This window comes from Apis mellifera, linkage group LG12 (genome assembly GCF_003254395.2).
Source record: "Apis mellifera strain DH4 linkage group LG12, Amel_HAv3.1, whole genome shotgun sequence".
Lineage (NCBI taxonomy): Eukaryota > Metazoa > Arthropoda > Insecta > Hymenoptera > Apidae > Apis > Apis mellifera.
The window spans coordinates 1,373,150-1,391,313 of NC_037649.1; the positions used below are offsets into that span (position 1 = coordinate 1,373,150).

The following is an 18,164-nucleotide window of genomic DNA, read 5'->3' on the forward strand; positions in this document are numbered from 1 at the left end:
CTTTAAGCATTTTTAAAATTTGATAAGATTTCGATTATATATTATTGATAAAAATATGGATAAATATTTTCTTGCATCTTGAAATAATAAAAATTAATAAATCTCTTTTATCTCTTTTGTTATTTTATATATTTGATTTTGTATTCGAAATATAAATTGTAAATTTTGAATAAAAATATTATCTTTAACACTAGAATCATTAATTTATATGTATTTAAATATATTATAAACAGATGATTTACATACAATAATTAAATTTAATTAAATATAATATGAAAATATAAATTTCGTTAAAAACCTATACATTTTTACTAATTGCAAAATTTAAAACTCTTTCTCAATAATTCTAGTGTTAAATAATATACTGAAAGGTTATTTTCAATCTTTATCTCAAAATAATTTTCAACAGATCATGATGAGTTAAATAGCAATCTTATTAATCATTAATTAATTTATCAATGTAAATCAAAACTATCGTTCCATCGTATACCTGACTTAACCTATTGTACTTACGTGGGCTTCTTGTTTATTCTTGTTTATTTTCCGCTCTTGTTTTCGTTTACAATTCAATTCTTCTTGTATCTCTAACAAAGTTTTCCCTTTTGTTTCTGGGACCATAAAGAGTATAAAAATAATTCCAAGAAAACAACTGATCGCAAACCAACCGAAAGAAGTATAAACACCGTAAAAATCGGAAATAACTTGATACATTTTCGAAACGAAGAATGCTAATAAAGAAGCCCACAAGTTTGCTGCAGACACAGCAGCTCCTTTAACGTTAGTTGGAAATAATTCTCCGAGCATCATATAGGCTAATGGATTCAAACCTAATGCGATAATTAATTCGTAAAATATAATAGAGGCATAAAGAACCCAACCAAAACCTGTCATGTCTACCAGCATGTAAAGTTTAAGAAGATAAAATGTTCCAGCAACAGTTAAAGACAATCCACCAAGAAATGTACTAATGAGAAGTAACGGTCTTCTTCCTAATTTGTCCACCAGAGCTGCGGCACCAACACCTGCTACCAACTGAAGAACACTTAAAATGATCACTGCTACTGCAGCTGATAAATTTGTATCACCCTCTTCAAGAATTTCTTGAGTATACGATTCTATGGCAGCCAAACCGCTGAATTGCAAGATTAACTGAAGGCCAAAACTGATTAACATAGCTCTTCTATTACCTTTAGTGTTGAAAAGATCCCAAATATATCCTCTATCACTGAGATCCTTGATCATAGTTTTTTGCATTTGCTCCATATCTTCTTCCAATTGATCTTCCGTCGCATATCTTTTAAGCCGTTTTAAACTATTTATCGCTTTATCCTCGCGATTCTTCATTAATAAATAATAAGGAGATTCTGGCATCCAACCGAATGTTAAAAGAAAGATTACAGGCATTACAGCACAGCTGTAAGCCAAACATTCGTACGACACAAATGGACCAATCGCGTGAGCGTACAATTCGCCAAAAGTTACCATAAGTTTGATAAAAGAACCTAGAGATCCTCTAATCTCCTTGTCGGCGATCTCACCGATATACATTGGGCAAATAACATAACCTATACCAAGCCCAATGCCACCTATGAATCTCGATAAGTAGAGGACGTAAGGATTCCAAGCCACGATAATTAAAATCCAAGAAATTATATGTGGTATTCCAGATATCAGGAGGCTTGTTTTACGACCGAGTCGATCTACGATGAAACCTGAGAGGATAATGCTAGGTATTGAGCCGAGGAGAGAGAACGAAGCGATCCATGAAGCATCATCCGAGGTTAGTGGTACACGAGAGTTTGGAGACTTTAATTTTGGCAATATCGGTGATGTCCACCCTATCTGAGTACCAGCTGCTGCTAAACATAAGGTGGCTAAAAAAGAAAGAAATATGTTCAATATTAAATGTGTGAACTCATATAAGGCAATATCTACAGCATTGAAATTGAACTGAAAACCAGGTTAGTTGTCAGATAGGGACAATATGTCCTTTCTTTTACTGAACTACTAAAAATGACTCAATTTCATGACGAATTTCTGCAAAAGAGGAATTGAATCACTTTTAAAACTAAAAAGAATATCATACATCAAAATATTCAATATCATTCATATTGAAAAAAATATAAACATAGATAGAATGAAGTTTTATCATCATTTTTTCATCATTTTTCAGTCATTGTCTCACTTTATTTAATTTAAATTATTTAATAATCTAATAATAATTGAGCAATTATTATTTTGACAACAAAATTTCATGTGTATTAAATAAATTTTAAAATAAAAAATTTTTTTTTTTAATAATAATTTAAAATTACCTGTAATCGCTGCTAAATATTGCGGCCACCACTTAATACGCGATTTGTTCATCCTTCTTATTTCTTCTTTTACAGACTATAATATTTAATGAAATTTAATGATATTTTATAAAATCATGTATAGATAGATAATATTATAAATATATAAGTTTAAAAGTATTAATATTTTTACTATTTTTAATATTTTATTATAAAATAAATTATGCGATATATTAATAAAATAAATAATTTAAAATAATAAAAATTCATCAATTTATTTATAAATTTTTAAATATTTTTCGATTAAATTTTTCTAAATAATAAGATATAATTCTAATAATAAATATATTTTATCATATAAAAATTTTTTGAATATTATTTTATAATATTATATAATAACATGTTATAATAAATATAATAAATAAAACATCGTGGAAAGTTATTATAACTTATTTTCTAGAATTTTTATTATATTCAGATACAGTTAAAAAATTTAAAAAAATTATTAATTCAATATACCATATTTTCATATTATACAAAAAAAGTGCATATTAAATTTTTATCATAGTCTATATTTGTTTATTATATTGTTTTTTTCATAGTCTGTATTTTTTTATTATATTATTTTCAAATCTTTTATTAATAATCTAAATCTTCTAAATTATATAAATAATTTTTAAAATAATATTCTCTAAATTTTTCATATCAAATTAAATATCATAATTCATTAAATGATTTAAAAAGCTAAAGCTATAAATTAATTTAGTGTGCTTTTTTTTTAAATTTGAATATTTTTAAATTATGATATTTTTTAAAAAATAGCATTTATATAACATTAAAGTAGTATAATTTTATTATTAATTTTACACTGCAATCTATATTTTTGATTTTTTTAAAAATAATAATTAATTTATATTCAATAAATATATATATTTCATATAAAGAATAATTTATATAATGAAAATATTTTTATAATTAATCAATAATGAAAATATATAAAATCAAATAGAATAGTAAAACAATAAAAATATTTGTAATATTTACAGAGATAATGATGAAACACAATCAAGCCACCAGGAAAAACGACGGTTTTGTGTTGCGTTCTTCGTACCTCTTTAAAACATTATAAACAGAATAAAAGTGTAATCACGATGTACTACATTTTATAGGTATGTTGGTTTATCAGTGATTGTCTTATCACAATCGAATCTCGTGCACACCTTCATTTTGCAACTAGGGAAGTCTATTAAGACACGAAAATAACAAAAAAAATATATAAATTTAAGAAAGGATAAAAAAGAAGAAGATTCACAAAAGAAAATATACTCGAGAACACATTTTAAGTATTTATTTCTGCTTATATTTATTTTTTAAATCAAAATAAAATATTGTTTATGACTATGTTTTGAAATGTTAAATTTTAATAGAATGTTTTTTTTATAAAAATAAAAAATTTATAAAGACAAATTTTTCTATACATAAAAATTATTCGAAAATATAGATTACTTTTTAAATAATAATAACATGCTAATAAGATGATATTTAAAAAAAAAAAAAAATTTGAAAAAATGTTTCAATATATGTAAGTATACAGCTTCTATAAATAAAGATTTCTTATCTCGATAAATTAATCATTTTGTTATTATTCTTCTTAACAAAACAAAAATTTGTATTAAAAAATTACATAAAAGATTTCTTTTTTAATTTAATTAATATTATTTAATTTATTTTGATAAAAGAATTACTTATATATAATACTATTCAGTATTCTATCGTATAAAAATTATAAAATAATATTTTTTCGAACAAAATTAAAATAAAAACATCGCTGAAAAATATTCAGATGAAATGAAATGTTTAATATTCAACGTTCTACTTTAAGCATCGACCGTTCTGATGTTCTACTAACTGTGCATTGATGAAGATATCTATATGCTACGTACGGTACTTTGAAACCATGAAATTTTAATGTGTCACTTTAAAAAATATTAATTTATAAATCTGAAGAGATTTATTCGCATGTTTAAATTTAATTTAAATTTAATATAATGATAAAAATATTCCAAATATTATACTTCATAATAAATAAGATAATAAAATAATGTATTTAATGTATTAAAATATTTTAAAATATTTAATTAATATTTTAAAAATTAAAATAATTTCAAGATAATAAATGAATTATAAAACAGATATAATCAGTTATTTTTCTAATTTTGTTAACAAATAATTTCTATATTATTCTAATTAAAAATATTTAAAAAATTATAAAAATCTATTTCTATTTATTAATATTATTGACATTTTTTATTTTTTTTCGATAAAAATGTATTTTTATGTAAATTTCACTTTTCAATATTTTTATATAAATGAAAATATAACGTAATGTTCAAAATGTCATAAAGAAAACATTAGAAAAGACGCTTACAAACATGATTATCTTATTGATGATTAATAATAGTTAAATTTACAAATCAAAGTCTATTAGACACTTAGGCAGACACATAGGACTTTAAATAGGATTCTTTGATAATAGGATATCAAAGAAGATTGATAACAAATATAGTAGTTATCAAAATTTACTTGAGAATTTGTTTCATTTGATTTAGATACAATTTTGATTTAAATACAACTTAGATATATCATATAAAAATAGTTCAAAACAAAATAGAAAATAATGTTGAATGATTAACTATTATCTATTGCATTTAATTTAAAATTGCACAATATCAAAATAATTTGATTTATTAATATTATTAATCAAAAATTAATATTAAAAATTTTAAATATGTAGAGATTTTAATAATTCTATTTAATAATAGAATAATAGAAGTAATAATATTATAGTGGAAAAGAATTTATAAATAAATTATATTGCTTCTTGAAATAATTAAATTTAAATTTCATTATAGAGATTTATTTGCAGTCAAACGGATAAAAAGTGGAATACATATTAATAAAAATGAAAGTCACGTAAGTTATTGAAAGAAGTTGATTCATTAAAAGAGAAAAAGATTGCAATGGGAAAAATGAGATCAAACTCGAAGTATTTTTTCTTTAAATCTTACAAAGATAATTTTTGTTTTGACAAACATTGTCTAAATCTTGTTGAAGAGAATATAAGAATATAATTCTTTACGATATAATATTTTAAAAAATGTTATATTGTAAAAAGTTATTTTTATTTAATATAAGAAAATTCATTAAATTAAATTTAATGTAATAATATTTTCTTTTAAAATAACTTAAAAGATAATAATTTATAGCAATATATTTCATAAATTTCTAATTATAAACATTAATATTTATGTATAATACGTATAATGCGTTATCTCTGATATTTAATTTAAATTCTGCGTGAAGAATATTTAATCTTTGCAGATGTTATCGTGATACGTTTATGATACGTTTATGATATATTTCGTCGTAGATACAAAATAAGTTAAAAACAAAGAAATTCTTACTTTTAAAATTCTTAAATGGTAATTTTTAATAAAATTAATTAAAATAAAATTTAATAAAAATAAACATATTTATATAAATTATTAAAATACTAATATTCATGATATTTAAAATATTTAAATTATAATTCTAATAATTATTTATATAATTATATTGTAATATAAAGTTATTTCATTATTTAAAAATTACAAAAAAATTATTGAAATTGTTATATTAAAAAAATAAATTTATTCAAATTAATATGTTATAATTTATATATAGATATATGACTATGTTCATTGCGCATGAAAGATTTACTTCTAAAATTTCGCGCTTGACGCCAAAGTTTCGAGAGATCGAACTCATTTCAATAATTCGAGCCGTTACAGTGCGAGCAGTCGTAAATTGTCTGTCCTCAGTGAAGGAATATCAAGATATTTGTTTTTACACCAGTTAACTCACATGCGTTTTTCTTATTAATCCGTGTTATTAAAGTATCGAAATTCTTGGAATACGGATTTAATAAAATCTCAACAAACTCTCGCGGGTGAATACGCTAAAGAGAACAAAGACCGTATACGAAGATGTGCGGTGGTTTTACGTGTTCTAAAAACGCATTGACGGCATTAAATATTCTTTATATCGTAAGCAAAAATAAAACTATAAAATTTGAACAAATACATTATTTTAATCGTATTTTATTTTCAATTTCGTATATTCGTAAAATCTAATAATTTATCTATCAATATTTAAGAAGTCATATTTTCATAATTAAAAAAAAATTATTTTAAGAAACATTTTAATAAGAATCTTTTTGGAAATGTAAAAATGGAAATGGAAAAATAAATACTTTAATATTATTATTTACATATATTAGTAATAGTACTTAATTAATTTAATAATTCATATATAAAGTGATATAATCATAAAAATAAATGCATTTATGGAATATATTATTATAATAGAATATATTAATATAATATGAATTTATAAATAATATGTGAATTGTTTCAAATGCATTTTTAAATTTAAAAATTATCTTGATATTAATATTTTAGGTTGTTGCATTTATTTTAATTGGTGTGGCTGTTTATGGAAGAGCTTCAGCATTAGTTACAAATCTTCCTATTATTGGAGGTATTTTAGCATGTGGTGTTATTTTGATTCTAATTTCTATAATTGGTCTGATTGGTGCTGTTAAACATCATCAAGTTCTATTATTCTTTGTATCCTTTTATAAATATTAAATAGAATTATATTTAATCACATGTTTTAATTTCTTTTTATTTTATTAAGACATCAAATCAACAAGAAAATTATTTTGGAAATCAGAAATATTATCAAAAATTAAAAACGATGATCTATTTATTATATATAAGAGATATACGAAAGAGATATATTTTGTTGAAAGATATACTTTGTTTATTAATATATCATTTAGTATGTATGATATATAATTAATATATAACAAACTTTATAAATGTTAATTTCTTCATAATATAATAGTTAATAATATATGAAATAAAATTTAAATTGATTTATAAAAAAATTTCTTATATTACAATAATGATTCAATTTTTCTTTTAAAATTTTTCAATGTATAACAAATATTTTTTTATATGAATTTTCTTAATATAAAGAAAATGATAAGCATAAAAGAAATCATAATTATACGTAAAATTTTATAATTAAACAATAATTTAAATTAATATGATTTTAATGATTATATGATTTTAATGATAATAAAAAGTAGAAAATGTATATAAAATTATTTCTTAAGAAATAAATTATATATTTTTTCTTGTTAAGTTTTTTTTAAACATTGTAAAGAAAATAAGTTACTCTGACAAATATATGAAATAGTTTATATAAATAAAAACATCTATAATTTATTTAAAAAAGGATATTATATATTTTATATTATATATTTCGAATATAATCCTTAATAATGTTTATATAGTATATGTTGATTTTATTTCTGTTATTCTTGATTCAATTCAGTATTGCTTGTGCTTGTCTTGCTGTCAATGCCAAACAGCAAGAACAATTAGCAGAACAGGTAATATATACATTTTATTATATTATTATTATTAATAATTAAAATAATTAAATATTATATATTTAATTATTTTATTATTTTTAGGGTTGGAAACATGCACCAGAATTAAGAACAAAAGTTGAGGAAACTTTTAATTGTTGTGGATTCAATGGTACTCTTAGTACATTTATAATGAATACTTCAGATTCATTATCATGTAAAAATGTAAATATAATTTAAAATTAATTATATTAATCATATATAACTTATATTTAACACGAAATTCTGTTTTAATTTCAGAAATTCTGTTCTTGTCAATATCCTACAGATATTGATTGTGAATGTCCATCTTGTATGCAAAAATTACAATCCACAATTGATTATGCCTTTAAGCTATGTGGCAGCATAGGATTGTTTTTCAGTTTTACTGAAGTAAGTATTTATAATTATTTTATGTATTTATAATATATTTATAATGTATTTATACGTTTAATATATGTTTATGTATAAAGTGCAATGTGAAAATTTATATAATGCTTAAAAAGATTATCATTTGTGAATAATTTCACTTTGTTAAAGTAAGTAGTAATTTATTTAGTAAATGTTAACCCGTAAATGTGTACCCGTTACAGTTTGTTGGTGTTTGGTTGACCGTGCGATACAGGAATCAGAAAGATCCACGAGCTAATCCTAGTGCTTTCCTCTAGTCTAATATCATCGCTATGTCCTCTGTCACCTCATGCGATCCTCCTAATAGATGGTGGGTCTCATGTCGCGATTTTTTATTTTACATATTGATTTTTAAAATAATTTATATTAGTCACATTTTATATATAACATACATCATATCATATTTATGTAATTCAATATATATACCAGTTTTATTAAATTTAAGAATTAATATAAAATATTTCAAATCATTTTCATCTTTTTCAGGTGATTGCAGCTTTCTTGGCAAAACATTTTAGAAATCAACTAAATCCATGTTCAAAAACTATATTTCCTTAGTATAATTTTATTTACGTAGTTCATATACATTACATAGTTCAGTTTAAAAAAAAATTTTTTTTTAATTGAAAGATAGATAATGAGATTAATGATTTATAACTATAATTCTGGTCAGTTTGATTATTTAATAGCTAAAAGACCTATTTTTATTTAACAGTACAAATATCATCTTGCATACAATACAATTTTTGAAAAACTATTGGTCTTTCACACCGCAATTTATAATGCTCAACAGAAAAAAAAAAAAAAAAATAGCACATTTGGAACAGTCATAGATTTTAGAACAGATTAGATAACATATAATTAAAATGTGTGCTCTAGTCATCCATTTAGAAAAATCATACTAAGCCTCAATGCGCCTTGTAGTTTAATATTTAGGTACATTTATGCAAAGCCTTTCTACAAAACTTTATTTATAAAAAATAACTTATATAAATATGATTAATTATCTAATTTACTTTCTATCAATATATTTTTTGAAAGTATAAGTGATATTAAAAATTTTAAATAGGTTTTAGAAGATATAACATGTCCCTAATATTATAAATTCTTTTTATTTGATAAAGATCTTTTCTGGTTTGATTTTTAATCAGAAAAGATTAAAGATTTTTAATTTTTTTTTTACTTTATAATATTCGTAAATATTTTTAATAATTTCATTTTCAATTAAATTAATTAGAAAATTAAATCAAATTATTTTTTATCAAAATATAAAAAAACGAAGGAATTTCGTTGTAAATTATAAAGTATTAATAGTTAATATTTCGCGAATCAAACATATTAATGCTATAATAAAAAATATAACGTGATGATTCAAATATTATACATAATTCTTTGATCTTGGCATATTATTACAATACTGCCATATGTATAATAATATCATAATCATCACTAATCATTACTAATTTCCAATTTTTAATCTGCTTCCTTTAATTTTTATATATACTATATAAAGTTTCCATTATAAAATTCTTTTAGAGCATATTTCTAAGTTTTATATATGATGCATTTAAGAAATATTCCAATTACAATTATTCTCTTACCTTTAAATTATTCTATCAAGTTAAAGTATTGTTATTTCAATAAATTAAAAAAATTATTAATTTTATTAAATATGTAATGCTTATATGAAATTTTCTAAATTTTTATTTTATTTAATTAATAAGTAAAAAGAATAATCATAATTATATATTATACTTAGATTTAATATTGCACTAAACAATAAATGTCTTATTAAAATATGTATTTATAATATTATGTTCTGAATACTATAAACATTTATTTATTATGTTATTATATATATTCTGAATACTATAAACATTTATTTATTTTGTGAAAGTACATGTTTAAAAAAAAAGATACATATTCTTGTTTGAAATTATCAATATTTTTATTTTTAAATTAATTTTATTTTTTTCTTTTTTTATAATTAAAATAAGAGAACGGCAATAAAATTGCACGATCAAAAAATTATAATATATATGTTGTTATAAAAAAAGGTCTATATATGTGTCTATTTTAGGTCTATTTTACTATAATATTGATTGAGAAATGTTTTTTTAATTGTATCTATTAACAAATATAAAATCAATTATCTTAATATTATGTTAAAGGATTAAAAATGTTTAATGTAAGTTTCTCAGCAATATATTGAGTATAAATAGAATTGGTTTGAAGATAATATTAGAATATAATATAACATTATTATCAATAAAATGTATAACATTATATTACTTTTACAATTATAATTGTGAAAATAAATCTTTATATTATTTATTAATATAATTGATTTCAGGATCTATATTTGATTAGATTTTTTTGTTCTTTTCAAAAAATGTTAGCTCAAAATTTTAGTCTTTTTTTTATAACATTTTATATATGATGATTAATAATGAGTATCTATTACATTATTTTTTTATTCTATATATATAGGATATTTTTAAAAATAATACATATTAACCCTTTCAATGCATTTAATTTTTTAAATTATAAAGGGAATTATTTTGAAAAATATAATGTATTATATATATTTAATATATATGGGATATTAATATTATGTTTATAATATATTATAATTATAAATAATATATATAATATAAATAAATAAAATAATTTATTAATAAATTAAAAATATATATATACAAAATAAGATAGAATTATTTTATTATTATAAATTTTGAAAAAAAAAATTTTGTTTCATATATATATATTAATTAAAATAACATAATAAAATATGAAGATCTATATATATTTAAATTTAGATTCATAAAGAATAATAAAACATGCAGCAAAGGGTTAATAGAAATGTATTATTCTAACATTCCAATTATTCTTTTACTTTTATCAAAAATATGAAGTAATAATTATATAAATATTCTTAAATGTTATAATTTTTCTGTATGTGAAATATTATATTATAGAACAAAATTAAATATATATATAAACATATATAGAGTAAGACAAAAATCATAGTATAATTGATTATATAATATTCTACGTGAAAAAATTTAGTAATGGTTGATTTTTTTATTTTTTCAGAATTTTTAAAAGATAAATTTTGAAAATTATACATATATATTATTTTGATTGTCATCTTATTTTTTACATTAATAAGTTCGAATTAATATTTATAAATTTAAATCATATAATAAATTTCAATAAAATTTTTCATTATTTTGTTATAAATATGATTTTATTATCCTGTTATTGAAAATATAACTTCTATTGTATTTTTCATAACATAATCAATGGTTTATAAATAATAATTCGAACATATAATAATAAAATAGCATAATAACACATTACGATAATAAATTAATTTTTTAGCTTTCAATCATTTATAAAATTAAAAATTGATTTTATAAAAAATAAAAAAACTTTCGCATTAAATTTTTCTTATATTTTTTCATGTAGATATTAAATGTTTAAAATCATATTTTTAATAGTTATACTACAATTTTTGATTTACTTATATTAAATGTCTATTAATATATAATTGACCTGTATTAAATAAATAAAATAAATGGTAAATATATATTCATATAATTTTGAACCAATGATTATTTTGAAAATTGAAAAAAAATTTATATAGCATAATATAAATTTAATTAATGATTTTAAGATAATTCGCAATGATATAAATAATAATAATATAAAAATAAGACAGAGTTGGTAAAAAAATGTTAATAAAATATATAATAAAAATTCACGTATCAGTATTTTATTCATATTTTGCAATTAGTATGTTACAAACTATATAATTTATATGTTCTATAATATTGTTCTATATATAATAAATATATATAATAAATACATATATATAATAAATTATACATTATTATATTTAAAAATATATTAATTAAATTATATTTAAATATATTAGTAGAATGTATTTTTATCGAAATAGGTTAGATTTACATCAATTTAATACAAAAACATAAAATATAAAAAAAATAACTAAAAATATAATAATAATTTTATTAATAATATAATTTTAATATAATAATCTATGTTTTATATAATATAGCATATTTTTAATGAATAAAATTTAATTCAATTTTAATTATTTTCTTAAATCTAATTTTATTCTATATAATACTTCTATATAATTTTATAATAAAAGTAATTACAAAATACTTTTTGAATAATTATAAATTTTATTATAAATTTTAATGATTTTTATATTTTTACATATATATAAATATGTATATTGTTATTCTATTTTATAGAATTTTTTCTGAAATAAATATATTTAAAAGTCTCTAGTAAGATTGTTTTATTTTTGAAAAATATAATTTTATTTTTTGGTTTATGTATTTAATTTTTACATTTCGCATTTCGTTATGATTTCATATAAAATAAATTTCAAGAAATTTTTTAAATTTCATTTTATTTCAAAATAAAACTTAAAAATTTCTTAAAACTTAAAAAAATATCTTAGTTTGTATTTATTTGTTTAAATACAAACAAATAATATATTAATTTCTTTAAAAAAATTTAAGAAAAAATTTGTGAAATGTTTACAACATGACAATATATGTATATATATATATACACATAAATAATTATCTTGTACTTACTGATAGAGTAATTATATTAGAATTATAATACAATAAAATAAATACAATAAAATAAATCAATTATTAATTATATAATAATATACAAGCTAATGAACCGAATGTTTTATTATTTAGTTCGTTCACCTATTACATTAGTGATTATTTAATAAAGTAATTACTCATGTAATTGTATCGATTTCTCGAATCGATTATTCTAAACCTTAATAAAAATGGCTACTTTGAAGCACGCATGTCAAGTGGATTATTAGTGTTGATAAACAAAGAATTTTAATAAAACGGCTTCTATAAGGTTATTAATCGTCGACATTGTTTGTCGACGTCTCATTGATATAAAATTTCAAAACATTTCGGAACGGTGATAAAAAATACGCAATTACGACGGAGTGTCAAAACAAGAGTGACAACGTCGAACGTGACGTTGAGGTTATGGACAACTTCGTCAAGATAGAAAAAATAGGGGAAGGGACCTATGGGGTGGTTTATAAAGCCAAAGATAAGTTAACTGGAAAACTGGTGGCACTTAAAAAGATTCGTCTTGAGACGTACGTCGATTGTAATATTAATATATAAAAATCTGGAATTTTTATTCTAATATTTATATTATGCCGGGTGATGTATATAACCATATTATATTAACCGCAAAATAAACATATAATACTTTTAATAACAATTTAAAATTAATTTAAAATAATTAGTATTAAAATGAAATTAAATATTTTAGTGTATTTAGAAATCTAGTAAATATTTTATAGAGTAAACTTTCAATAATTTCTATTAAATAATATTTCTTTTTTATTTTAATATTCTAACAATTAAAAAATATTTAATAGATCTTCATTTTTATGTATATATATATATGTAGGAAAATAGGTTTTTTAATTTTTGAATTATATTTTATTAAATGAATAGTCAATGATATTTGTATACATGTTTAATAAATATATATTCAATATTTAATGGAAATAATTATTTTTATTATTATAGAATATAACATTATAGAATTTTTTTTATTATCAAAATCAAAGAATAATATGTTTTGTTTTTTCAATATTTTGAATAATAAATATTTAAAATATGATTTTCTATTTTAACTTGAAATAATAGATTATATAATGTAAAGATTGTTATTAAACTGAAATCATATGTTTTTTAGAAATCAAAATATTGACTTTTTATACAACTAATATTTTTTTCACCCTGCAAACATCCAAGTAATTTGCACGTTTATAGGGTTAAAAATATTAATGTTATGTAATCATTCTTTATTTAACAATATAAGTAACTTTTGAAGATAGTGAAATAAAATATCATATTGATAGAGCTTTTGCTTATATGCATTGCTAACACATCTGCTAATTTACACATTGGGGTCAGCTGAATCTGCAGGGGCCACGTTACACTAAATTTTCGTAGCACCACATTATTCAGCTTGTCCCATTGTGTCATGCTCAGCTGGTTTTTGATTTTAAATCCTTTATTTAATTCTATGTTCTTAAATTAATGAAATTATATTCTTAAATGGAATTTTCTTCTATGTATTTGTTTTATAATATTTATTTTTACAATTGATAATTTTATACTAATTACACAATTTACATTACACAAAATGCACTTATTATAATTTTAATTAAATTTGAAACTAACTTACATATCTTTAAAAATTGCTTTATATGTAAATAAACATATTTATTATAGTTTTTCAAAGAAAAAGGATAATTCAATGTTATAATCTTATATTGATCATTAACATATATAATTAATAAATTAATGTTAATCTGCATCAGGGAAAGTGAAGGTGTTCCATCCACTGCTATTCGAGAAATATCATTATTAAGAGAACTCACACATCCAAATATTGTTCAATTATTTGATGTAGTAGATGGGGATAATCATCTATATCTTGTTTTTGAATTCTTACAACAAGATTTAAAAAAATTGTTAGATTCCGTTAAAGGAGGATTAGATCAAGCTCTTGTTAAGGTATTGCCCTAAAAATCACAATTGAAAATAGGTGCATGCATATAATATAGGAAAATACTTTTTAATCAATGATTGAATCATATTTTATTAAAAGAATAGTCAATGAAGTTTCATTGTTCAAGACAGGTCTTTTATATTTATGTTTACAGAGTTATTTGTATCAGTTATTGAAAGCAATTTCTTTCTGCCATCTTCATTGCATTTTACATAGAGATTTAAAACCACAGAATCTGTTAATAGATCAGGAGGGTCACATAAAATTAGCAGATTTTGGATTAGCCAGGACATTTGGTGTTCCTGTTCGTACATATACTCATGAAATAGTAACTCTTTGGTATCGAGCACCAGAGATACTTTTAGGAACAAAATTATATTCCAATGCAGTAGATGTTTGGAGTTTAGGTTGTATATTTGCAGAAATGGTAATGATAATTTAAATAATAAAATCAATGTAATAATCTTATATAAAATATAGATATTCAAATCTTATTTACTTATTAATAATTTTAATTCTTCAAAAAAGTTACATTTTTTTCTTTTAGGCAACTAGGAGAGCTTTATTCCCAGGTGATTCAGAAATAGATCAACTCTTCAGGATATTCCGTACATTAGGCACACCAGATGAAAATATTTGGCCAGGAGTATCACAACTACGTGATTATACATCAATGTTTCCAAGATGGGAACCACGACCTTTAGATGAAGTTGTACCTTCTTTTGATTCTGATGCCAAAGATTTGCTTTTGGTAAAAATCTTTTCAATAAAAAAAAAAAAAAATTTTTTGGACTGGTAAATTTAATATTATATATTTTAACAGAAACTCTTGACTTATGATCCTAATCAGAGGATAACTGCAAAAAAAGGATTAAGCCATCCTTATTTTAATGGAGTTACATTAGTTCCACCCCCACTGCCAAAGAAAACTTGATTAAGATATATTATTAATTTTTATGTATTTGTAATTCTTACAATGTAAAACTGCCAATAATATAATTGATAAAAACAATTATTTTTGGAAAACTATACTAAAATATATTTTTACTTCCGATATACTGAATGCGTTTATATAACAAAGATATATTTTGCTATGTACATTAAAAATTACTTATACATATTATTTATTATGTGTATATTATTTTAAAAACTCTTATATTTTTAATTGCTATTATTTTTAATATATATGTTAATTTTAAATAATATACAAATAATATATGTAATTGTAAGTTTGAAGATTAAATTAAAAATGTTTTTTCATTTTTTGTAATTAACGTAATTCTATTTTATGATGTTAGTTATATATATGTAAATATTGTCTTAATATTTACATTCAACATTGTTTTATAATATATTAATATAAACACATTGATAAATATAGTTTTCATGAAAAATAATAAATTAAAAAAAATAGTGTTAAATTAAAAAAAGTAATATTTTATATTTCTATTACGAAAATAATAGAATAATATAATATATAATAAATGATATATTAATATATTCTAATAAAAGATTATAATAAAATTAATAAATTTATTTTTATATTTTGATTCGATAATATATATATATATGTATGTATGTATTGACAATTATAATATAAAACCCATAAAATTAATTAAAAAATAAAAAATTTTCAATCTCTTTATCTTAGTAAAAGAAATGAGATGAAAATCAAATTTTTATTAAAAAGTAGCAGATTTGCAAATATAAATCTCAAGCCTTCTCTTTCATTACTTTTCGATTTGTCTTTCAAAAATTTATTTTATAATTACTTAAAAGAGTTTTATATTTATCAATATAATACAAAATCAGAAATTTAGAAAGCATACACATATTAGCTCAATATTTTACTCATATTTAATGCTTTTCTAGATTCAATATACACACATATATATATATATATATATATATATATATATATATATATATATATGTTGCAAATATTCATTTACAGCTTACGAAAATTTTTTCTCTTAATAATTAACAAGTTTATTTTTAAATATACGAAAAATAATTTAATGCGTAATACGTTCCGTCAATTTTGGTAAATTAATTTTTGCATTAACTTCAGAAATTGTAATTTCTTGTGGTGTAGGAGAGGGTGCCAATTTTGGAAGCCGTAACTCTTTTGGTGATATTTTTCCAGATATGTGAGAGGAAGATTTATCTGGACTTTTTACTCGAAGATTATTAACGGAACGTGGAGAAATAGGTGATTTCATTGTTTTATCTTCTGGACTTTTTAATTCAGAATTATTAAGAATATGCGAAGAAGTAGGTGATTTCATTGTTCTATTTTCTGGACTTTTCGCTTGAGAATTATTAAGAGAATGTGAAATTATAGGAGACTTTGCTGTTCTGTTTTTCATTATATTTCTATCTTCTGAACTTAGATTTTTCTTGTTTCCATCTTCCTTCTCTATAATTTCAAGAGACGATGAATTTTTTTTTGATCCTATTTCAGGAGATTTAGCCAAACTACTTCTGACGGCTTTAGGAGTTACCATAGAAGATGGTGATGGTAGATTTTGTATTTTTGTTGGTGTACTTGGTGGTGGTTGTGGTAAATCATCTTTTACCTGTTCAAGAGAAGAATTAATCTCTTCAACTATATGTTCCTGAAAAATATATAGATTAATATAGATTACAAGTATTTTTTTTATTTAAAAAATATATGATGAATCTAATTTTACATTTATCAATTATTTTATTCGCTATATTTATTATAATTTTTAATATCAAATTCACAAGAAATAAAATAAATTTATTATTTTTATGTAATTTCTTTTAAAATTAAATATATGTTAAATATATTTTGAAAATATAATATTGTAATTGTATACTTAAATTTCATATAAATCATCAGAAGTGTTAATTCATGTGCAAACTGACCTTAATTTACAAATGCGGTGATTAGCAGCGATATTGATGTGTCCACCAAGTATTACGTGTAAAAGTGAAGTACACGTTGTGCTTATTAATCCATATAAGAAAATTCATTGAAGAAATATACTAAATGCTCGAAATACAAAAGTTAAAAAAAATCGTTTCTATATTATTAGCATTAGCATTTGTAATTATATTTGCCATTAAAATTGTGTGCTTTTAAATTACACTATATGTGCTATAAATTACTACTAGTTAATTAAAAAGAAAAAAAGAAATTGTGATAAAATTGTGCACTAAAATGTCAATTAAAATGTCAATTAAAATACTATATTTTTAAGAAAATATTCATATGACAATTAAAAAAATTATGATAATATAAAAATTTATATTTTTATATTTTTTTGTGAATTTATATTAGAATTTATAAAATTTAAGACACG

At 20.5% G+C, this 18,164-nt stretch overlaps 4 protein-coding genes across 11 annotated transcripts in view; 2 read left to right on the plus strand and 2 right to left on the minus strand.

Annotated features, from left to right (window-relative positions):
- Positions 1 to 311: 311 nt before the first annotated feature.
- On the minus strand, positions 312 to 3,447 carry LOC412797 (facilitated trehalose transporter Tret1). The gene is made up of 3 exons (XM_016915623.2): positions 3,339 to 3,447; positions 2,316 to 2,391; positions 312 to 1,874 (listed from the first exon to the last, which is right to left on the minus strand). Exons 2-3 carry the CDS (start codon positions 2,365 to 2,367, stop codon positions 496 to 498), a joined length of 1,431 nt encoding a protein of 476 aa, XP_016771112.2. The 5' UTR covers positions 2,368 to 2,391; positions 3,339 to 3,447; the 3' UTR covers positions 312 to 495.
- Positions 3,448 to 6,060: 2,613 nt separating this feature from the next.
- Positions 6,061 to 9,044, plus strand: LOC551248 (tetraspanin-31-A). 2 transcript variants are annotated; one of them, XR_001705276.2, is made up of 7 exons: positions 6,070 to 6,379; positions 6,794 to 6,961; positions 7,696 to 7,794; positions 7,879 to 7,998; positions 8,074 to 8,205; positions 8,406 to 8,533; positions 8,710 to 9,044. XR_001705276.2 is itself a non-coding variant. In XM_016915624.2 (6 exons), the coding sequence occupies exons 1-6, from the start codon at positions 6,320 to 6,322 to the stop codon at positions 8,779 to 8,781; spliced, it is 651 nt and encodes a 216-aa protein (XP_016771113.1). In that variant the 5' UTR covers positions 6,061 to 6,319; the 3' UTR covers positions 8,782 to 9,044. The 2 variants fall into 2 exon arrangements, 1 of the variants encoding a protein (XP_016771113.1); XM_016915624.2 differs by lacking the exon at positions 8,406 to 8,533 and having other exon boundaries at positions 6,061 to 6,379.
- Positions 9,045 to 13,050: 4,006 nt separating this feature from the next.
- On the plus strand, positions 13,051 to 15,958 carry LOC409959 (cyclin-dependent kinase 2). The gene is made up of 5 exons (XM_393450.7): positions 13,051 to 13,402; positions 14,645 to 14,840; positions 14,990 to 15,262; positions 15,383 to 15,586; positions 15,659 to 15,958. Exons 1-5 carry the CDS (start codon positions 13,287 to 13,289, stop codon positions 15,767 to 15,769), a joined length of 900 nt encoding a protein of 299 aa, XP_393450.3. The 5' UTR covers positions 13,051 to 13,286; the 3' UTR covers positions 15,770 to 15,958.
- An 811-nt stretch (positions 15,959 to 16,769) lies between these two features.
- LOC409539 (microtubule-associated protein 2) overlaps positions 16,770 to 18,164 on the minus strand; it is a 70,317-nt gene continuing 68,922 nt past the window's right edge. For 4 of the 7 annotated variants that reach the window (XM_026444508.1, XM_026444506.1, XM_026444507.1 and 1 more), the window contains one exon: positions 16,771 to 17,453. In XM_026444508.1, the coding sequence (XP_026300293.1) occupies positions 16,851 to 17,453 (603 nt within the window). In that variant the 3' untranslated portion in view covers positions 16,771 to 16,850. Of the gene's footprint in view, positions 17,454 to 18,164 lie in introns of all 7 variants that reach the window. The other 3 variants (XM_026444504.1, XM_026444501.1, XM_026444505.1) reach the window with 2 other exon arrangements.